The sequence below is a fragment of the Drosophila montana genome, unplaced genomic scaffold (assembly GCF_035044405.1).
Source record: "Drosophila montana isolate Dmon_TW-CO22-7 unplaced genomic scaffold, ASM3504440v1 contig_3626_1, whole genome shotgun sequence".
In the NCBI taxonomy this organism is placed as follows: Eukaryota; Metazoa; Arthropoda; class Insecta; order Diptera; family Drosophilidae; genus Drosophila; species Drosophila montana.
In genome coordinates, this window is record NW_026998511.1 from 179,419 (window position 1) to 188,233 (window position 8,815).

Sequence of the window (8,815 nt, forward strand, 5' to 3'; positions counted from 1 at the left end):
GCGTGTGGTAGCTTGTTGACATCAGTACCGGGCACCGGATGCGGATGCCAAACTAGAACAGAAACACGTGCGTCTCAGCCAACAACCAGCACAGCAGCAACAATCAGCACAGCAGCAACAACCAGCACAGCAGCAACATTAGCTTTGGGCAGCTGCAATTTGTGGCCAGGCTTTGGCTTATTGTTAGCTGCCCACCAACAGTTGCTGCTGTGCATGTTGCTGCCGTGCATATTGCTGCTCGGCATGTTGCTGTTGTGCATAACTCTAGTTTTATTTATTTTTTTTTTGCTGCTGTTGCTGTTGTGCCACGTGGCGCGTGTGTGCTTTGTGTGTTGAGTGCATCGAGTGATTTTTTTGGACACTTTGTCAGCCGGCGGCTGCTGCTGCTGCTGCTGCTGCTGCTGCTGCATGTTGCTGCTGGTTGTTGCTGCTGTGTCGGCGGCAACAGTTGCTGCTGGCGTGCTTTTTGCGGTTGCCGTCGGTTTGGCAGCATTTGGCTAGTTTTGGCTGCGGTTTGCCGGCCAATTTGCAGCAACAACAGCAACAACAACAACACGTGCAATAAAATGATTAACAAGCATTACTTTTTCTTTTTTTTTTTGGTTCCGCCTCTTCGCAGTAATTACTCGTAATTAGCAGCTAGAAGGGAAACGAATTGAAATACAGCCAAAACAAATAATGCAAGTGTAAAAAAAAAGTGCTGCACTCTTGTTGGCCAGTGTGTGCGTGTGCGTGAGTGTGAGTGTGTGCGTGTGCGTGCGTGTAACCGCCCGCCCGCTCCCCCCCCCCCCGTTAACGACCGCCTGCCCCGCCCCGCCCCGCCCCATCAAAACGAGCAGCGATTGCAACCAGTTGCAAGCAGCCGCGAGCGTCCAATGCGGCGCACAGGTGAGTGCAATTCCGGCTGACAAGCCGCCAACGGAAAGTGTGCTTCGCAACGGTTTAAGTGCTTGCAGACTCGCCGTCGCCGTCGCCGTCGCCGTCGCCGTCGCAGTTGTTGCCACGTTTAAGTGGCGCATCGAGTTGCCCGCACTCGAGCTGAACTCAACTGAACTTCAGCTTCAACTCAGGTTCGAGCACCAATGACTAGGCCACAAAGTTGGCCATGTCTGTCTGTCTGTCTGTCTGTCTGTCTGTCTCTAGACCATAAAACGAGTCCACTTCAAGTGCTTTCCCCTTTCTCTCTGCTTATATGTGGGAAAATCGAAATTTAACTGAGACTTAAACGAGCCTCCTTCGAGTCATAAGCAGCTTCTGTTCGAGCACAAAACGATTTTCCTGTTTCGTTGACATTTTCAGCATATATTTTTCTATGTATGAAATTATTGCGGCATTTGTTTTGTTCTATATTTCTGCATGTATAATGTGCTTAGTATAGTTACAAAAGATTCTAATATAATAATTTGAGACTAAAAAATATATTACGTATCCGCCGCGTGACTTCATGTAAAAAGAATCAACTCTATTGGCATTGATTCCTTTGAATTAATATCGAATGCATACTTTTTACATTTTTTTAATTATTTAAAAACTTTTGTCACATTCTGCTTTGTCAAAAAAGTTGTGTATACGCCCTGTAATTCGTTCGTTCAAACGAAACTATTTTCCAGTTTTTTTTTTTAAGAATCGTTGCATTTTCTTTGATTTGTGCTAGCAAAGTTCGCATTTGAAGCTAATTTGGCCTTTGAAGAATATAACGTATCCGCCCCGTTGTTCAGTTTTTGGTTGAAAAACAACTTACTTTGGATATTGAGAAACCTTTTCGGCTTCTCTGAATTGGCTGCCATTATAGAAAATTTCCATGTTCTCGACATTTCTTAAAAATAAATTTCATTTTCTTTTAAGAAAATAAATATCAAGCATACGCAATGTTATAAAATAAGAGAAGAAGAATAGAAATATTGCAATAGTTTCTGGCAAATTAATGTGATTTTCTTCAAATTCCATTTAATGAAAATTGTTAAAATTGAAAATTCTGCCATTTCTTATAAGAAAACTAATATTAGGTATTTGTTCTGTGATTTAATGAGGAAGAGAACGACATATTCTCATTATTACATTCTGTCTAATTAATTGTTTTTTTTTTTCTGTCATAAAATATCGTTCCTTTCTGAAAGTCGAGCCCGAAATTGAATGCAAAACAAAATATTGTCTGGCCCCTTAACGATAATAGAATAGATTCTTTCAAATGATGCAAATTGCATTTTTCAAGCTGAATTTCATCTTAATTATTTAAAATTATTACGAACTTTAACGAACTTTCTCAGTTCTCTGTTGTGAGAAAACAAAATATAACGCATTCGCGCCGTGACTAAATGTGTAAGAAAAACCAAATACAAAAAAAAAGAGGAGATAATAATATACCTCAGGGAAATAAGTAAATATATGTGCATCTGTATTTTTTCTCTCTCATTTCTCTCATTTCAATAATATCACTTCCACTTCTCTTAAAGTATACCAGATTTTGTTGTCTTTGTTGCCAAAGTCTTCGTTAATGATTTTCGTGTGGAATTTCGAATGTGAGCAAGAGAAGTTTAGCGTCGGGTAGATATAATTGAATATAAAAAATATTGTTAAGAGCAGGATATAGGTTCGGACAATTGAATTTGTTATTATTCATTTGCCACGTGGAATGCATTTGTCGGAAGTGGAGCGAGCTTTGATACACACCACAATTGCAGAAATAGCTAAAAGAGTAAATCGACATTGAAATGCGATTATCAACTTTCTCAAAAATGTCGACAATTAGCGCTGCGGCAAATTTCACGACTTGCGGCTCAAAAGGGCATGTCTCGTATGGAGATTAGATCTTGACATATCTGGAAGACGAGTCCATCAAGTTTTGGTGGAAAACAAAAACGTTTCATATGCGCCCGTTTCGGCATTTGCTTACAAATTCTAAATTCTAAATTCTGGACCCATGAATTCCATAATGTAATTCAATTCAATTTGGATGGTCCACACGGTTGCCATAAGTATTGGCGCGATTTAAGACAACCGCGGCAGACTCAACATAAGCGGCATCATTTGCTGGAAAGTCATCGATTTGCTTCATACCGACAAGAACAAATTGCGGACTTATATGTATATGTAGAACTCTCGGAGAATGACTGGAGAGACTAGAGACTTTCTATCGGAAAGAGATCAGCCCGCATCTAGACCCAATAGGAGACCTATCAAGTTTACAGGAGTGGTCGACAGTCTGATACCATAAAGCAACTAAGAGAAGCTTTACTGAAGGAGTCGGATCCAATAGATCCTTCAACCTTGCGAAAATCTTATCAGCTCAATGCCTACAGGACTAAATACGGTCCTATTTTCAAAGGGCAGGCATTTAAACTATTCAAGAAAAATAAGAAAATAAAAGGGGGATTAGTTTTCTTTCAAATTAAATAAGATTAAGAAACCGTACTATGCACATATACTTATTCCCTAAGAAGCCATATTACTTGATTTATTTGTTTTTATTTTTTGCCTAAGTTCTTATAAGAAAATAAATATTACGTATACGCGCCGTGTTTTAATGTGCGCGAATGACAAACGAATAATGTAATAAATTCTGGCAAATTAAATTGATAAAATGTTTTGCCTTTTCAAAAAGAAAAATAAAATAAAATATTACGTATACGCGCCGTGACTTAATGTGGAAAGAACAAAAAAAACACATTTGCTGGCATCGATTAGCAATAGATTCGATTATTTTCAAATAAATGTAACAGTTTTCCAAGTCGAACATTTCATTCAATTCCAGTCAGTTTTAGACCTAAAGTTCAAAGCGGATTCGGATTCGGATTCGGATTCGGTTTGACAACTGACATTCTCATCTTCACAAACTCGCCTTCGAACATAAATTCTTGACAATTTGGCCGAAACTGGGCTGTTTCTGATGTTTTGTGCACATTTTGGACGTGATTTGAACTTCTAGCAGATTCTGCTTTTGAAAATTATTGCATTTTTGAAGAAGTTTTCACAACTTTTTCTTACTTTTTCTTCCTTTTCCATTGCCTCATGTAATTGTTTTAAGCAAAAAAAAAAAACGATTTTGAGATCTTTTTCTTTTCTTTGATTTCTGCTAGCTAAGTTCGCATTTAAAGCGATTTTCGCTGCTATAAAATATAACGTATACGCCACGTTATGCAGCTTTGACGATGAACACTTTCTTTGAAGATGGAAAAAACCTTTTCGGTTTCTCTGAATTGGCTGGCATTATTAAAATTTGTTTCTGACTGACATTTGGCATTCATTTGAGCTCGCAAAGCTCTCGAAAACCAAAACATCACCCACAAATTCAAAGTTCTCACAACATTTTCTCGAAAAAAACTCTTTGATTTTTATACCCATTGAAAATGGGTAAAAAGGGTATTATGTATTTGTATAAAGTATATATAATCTTGATCAGCATCAACAGCCGAGTCGATGTCCGTCCGTCCGTCTGTCCGTCCGTCCGTATGTATGAACGCAAGGATCTCGAAACCTATAAGAGCTAGAGACTTGAAATTTTGGCTGTAGGTCCTCCTAGTGCCCGCGCAGTTCGAGTTTGTTTCCGATATTCGATAACTTGCCCCGATTCCAAGTAATCGATAAATAATAATATGATAAATAATAATATAGAGTCACCAAACTTGACATGCAGCTTCTAGAATAGTATTTATATATATCAAGTATCTTTCATTTTATAGCTATCGCCTGTTGGAAGAAGAGGATTAATGGGTATCCCCTAGTCGGGAACTCCCGACTAGAACCCTCTTACTTGTTCTGCTTAGTCACGGTGTGCTCCTTCATAAGATAACAAATTTCCCATTACGGGGTGAAGTCACGCTGATTTTTCAGCTTCTCAACAATTTTGTCGCACTTTCAACTTTTTTTGGAATTCTTGGAAAATTCTTGGAAAATATCTTTAGAAAAGTACGACGGATACGTAATATTTTCCTGTAGTTTTCATGAGAAATATTTTCCTGCATTTAATTCGTCCAAGTCGTGGAAAAAAAGTAAATAAATTAAAGAAAGCAGTCCATAAAATCGATTCTGATTATTTAGTACATTTTATGAAAAATCTTCCAACGAACTCTTCACAAGTTCTCTTGGTAAGAACTGCGCTGATTTTTCAGTTTCTCAATAAATTTCTACTGAATCGAACATTAATTAACTTCTACACTTCGATTTATTTCATAGAAAAAAAAGGCAGCGAACTCTTGGAAATTTCTATAAAGAAAAATATCACGTATACGCACCTTTATTCAATTTAAAACATCAAAATTTAATCTTGAGCTGGAGAATTCTTTGCGGCAATTCGCTTTATTTAAATTGGTAACAAATGCTCCAAAATGTTCAGTCCATTTAATTTTTTGTATCTATCACAAAGATTTCGACATGTAAAGCTGAAAAATGTGCCCAACATTTAAATTTCAGTTTGTTCACAATTTGGTCACGATTTGATCAATAATTTGATTCGTGCCTTTTCAATAATTTAGTTGCATTTTGAGTCAATTTCAAAAATATCGAAATAAAGAAACGTGGCATTAAATCAGCTCCGGATATGATAAACATTCATGTCAAGTTCCGGGCTCGAAAATAACAAAATTTCGCACTTCTGGACTTTTGAATTCCATGCTAAATGCGCTTTCGACTCGCTTCCAATTAACTGAAATCAAATTCTGGCCATTTTTGCCGGCCCTCAGCTTTTATTTGTAGCTGAAAACAAGTTAGTGGCTCTAGTCGGGAGCTCCCGACTAGGGGATACCCTGAACAGGCGATAGCTATAAAATGAAAGATGCTTGATATATATATACTATTCTAGAAGCTACATGTCAAGTTTGGTGACTCTAGCTCATATTATTTTTTATCGATTACTTGGAAACGGGCCAAGTTATCGAATATCGGAAACGAACTCGATCTGCGCGGGCACTAGGAGAACCTACATCCAAAATTTCAAGTCTCCAGCTCTTATAGGTTTCGAGATCCTTGCGTTCATACATACGGACGGACGGACGGACAGACGGACGGACATGGCTAGATCGACTCGGCTGTTGATGCTGGTCAAGAATATATGTATATACTTTATGGGGTCGGAGATGCTTCCTTCTGTCTGTTACATACATTTGCACAAATACATTATACCCTTTTTAGCCATTTTCAATGGGTATAACGGGTATAAAAAAATACATTTTTGAATGATTTTTTATTTGATTTTATTGGAAGTGCGATTCAAACAGATTGAAAGCTGGTCTCTTTTTGTTTTGTGTATGTACATTCTCCTGGCGCAGCGATTGAACTTGTTTCGATAGCATGCCACGCCCTTTGGCTGGGCGGGAGCCCAACTTTGGCTGCAAAGCGCGTCAAATTTTTCAATAATTTTCAAACGATTTGCTTCAATTCTCAATTTAATTCAATTTCGAAATTCAATTTATTATTTTCGACATATTTTTATTTAGCTTTAATTAAATATTTTTTTTTTTTTTAAAAACCCAAAAAGGAAAACATTTTGCCATAATTGAAGAAGACGAAGATAAAAGAAATCAAGCAACATTTTTGAACATCTTTTTGAGAAATTGCTTCAAACTGAGCTGAAAAATTTGGTTTTTGGAAGAGTTTTCGGCTATTGGGACAGAAATAATGAAAGACTTTGGGCTGAAATTCAACTTGGACTCAAATAAATAAGGCCATCCGATTTTGATGAGACTTAAACTTGGACTTGAACCATTTCAGACAATTGAACTGCACAAGGTTTTCATGCCAACTTCTCTTTGGAGCAAAACCCGTTTCGGCACGAAATTTGATTCCGGCTTCTGGGAATTCCGGAGCCCAATTGAAAACTTGTTTTATTGCTGACCCAATTGCTTATCGTGCAGTTACTTTGACTCCGCGTCGCAGCGATCAAGTAGCTGCTTCTGCTGCAGTTCCTCCAGCTCCAACTCCAGATCCTCATCGTCCTCGCTGCACATGAGCTGCGCATAATTGTGCTCAATGGAGGTTTCTGCACAGGCATCGATATCCGCCTCCGTCTCCTCCTCCTCCTCCTCCTCCTCCTCCTCCTCCTCATCGTCCTCCTCATACTCCTCCAGCTCCAGCTCCAGCTCCACCCTATCCTCCTCCCTCTCCTCCTCCTCCAGCTCTAGCTCCACCGTCTCCTCCAGCTCCAGCTTCACCTTCTCCTCCACCCTATCCTCCTCCCTCTCCTCCTTCATCTTTTTATATTTCTCTTCCTCCTCCACGTCCACCTTCTCGTCATCCTCATCCTCCTGCCCACTGTCCGTATCCGACTCGTGCTCGCAGCAGAGAATCTCGTGTGCAAGCAGCGCTATGGACTCATCGCTCGATCCGCCCACATCGCTCTCCACATCGGAGTCGCCACTAAGTGGACTATATTTGTATACCTGCGGCTGTCTACGCTCCCGCTCCCGTTCCCGATCCCGCTCCCGCTGCAGCTGCTGCTTGGCGCAAATATCATTTGGTTTCGCTTTGGACGCAAGTTGTTTGTGGAAGCGAGCTGCGCTGTCTTCGCTTTTGCTGCTCTGCTCGCTGCTGGCTGCTCGCGTCAGCTGGGACGCCGCCTCGAGCGACTCCAGCCTGGCATTGTCCAGCGCCATCTAATCGAATTCCGTATGCGTGTGTGTGTGTGTGCTTGAGTGTGTGCTCGTGTGTGTGCTTGAGTGTGTTTGAGCGCGTGCCGATCTAGTTTAGGAATCTGGTTGCCCTACGATTCCGACAACTATTCCAAATGTTTGCCCGATGTGTCCGATGTGCGTCACGTAGTGTTCCCAGCTACCATTTCCCCTCTGCCCCCTGCCCGTTGCCCCTTGTCCCTTGTCCCTAGGCGAATTAAATTTTATAGCAACTGCATTCGCAGTCGCAGTCGCAGTCGCATTCGCATTGCGGCTTTAAGAGGCGTCACCAGACGTTGGCCAAAACATGGCAATTGGCAGCTAGCACGACCGAAAAGACCACAGGCCAACTACAACTCCAACTCCAACTTCAGCTCCAGCTGCCTCCACCTGACACGCCCCCCAATTCCCGCTCAGCCATGAGCCGAGACGAAGTCTCACACACTTGCACACACACTCGCACACACACTCGCACACTCGCGGTGTAGCGAGCACATTTCTTTAGCTGTGCGAAATGCAACAAATAAAACAAATTTAAGTCCAACACGGCATACGACTGCCAGACGCTCAGATACCCTGGAAGTCAGTGTTTTGACTATTTAATATCATACGCTTCGAGCTGCTAATATTTGCCTTAAACTGTATGCATACACTGTAAATAAGCGAGAGTAGCCGACAAGCAGATACCCTGTACTTTAGGACAAATTCTCAACTGGATTCATGGATTTTGCAGTGCATTAAAATGCATCAAATATTGATTCAGTTAACATTAAAAACTCAGCATGACTCTCAAACTGTAAACGCAGTGGCAATGGCTGCCAAACTGTGGCTGGAGAAAGCTTCGATTCGGATTGGATTTGTGGAATTGGGAATTGTGTTTTAGTTGATTGCAAGCAGCTCATAAGTGGCAGCACTGTGTGTGCACGACTATGGGATACTCTAGCTTTGGCAATTGTTTACTTTTGTTATGCCCTGCCCTGGCCAAAAAATTCCATTCTCTGCTGTTGACTGCGCCCAAGCTAACCGCTTTCTTTTCGTTTGACTTTACAGGGTATAAGCAGGCGCTTGCCGCATCAAGCATTCGACTGCAGCTGCCGCTTATCATTGGGCAACTGCGTCCGTCCACTACTTATCATTCTCATCTGGTCGGCTTTTGACCTCAGGGCGCGTTCCATGCACCCCCCCCCCCCCCCCCCGCTCACTTACCCTCCCTT

General features: G+C 41.0%; 1 protein-coding gene across 1 annotated transcript; it reads right to left on the minus strand.

Moving 5' to 3' along the window:
* Positions 1-6,848: 6,848 nt before the first annotated feature.
* On the minus strand, positions 6,849-7,649 carry LOC135435549 (glutamic acid-rich protein). The gene has a single exon (XM_064692673.1). It carries the CDS (start codon positions 7,584-7,586, stop codon positions 6,849-6,851), a length of 738 nt encoding a protein of 245 aa, XP_064548743.1. The 5' UTR covers positions 7,587-7,649.
* Between the last annotated feature and the right edge of the window lie 1,166 nt (positions 7,650-8,815).

Excerpts from the sequence above, each read along its gene's own strand:
- LOC135435549 (XM_064692673.1), bottom strand. The coding sequence starts at position 7,586 with ATGGCGCTGGACAATGCCAGGCTGGAGTCGCTCGAGGCGGCGTCCCAG.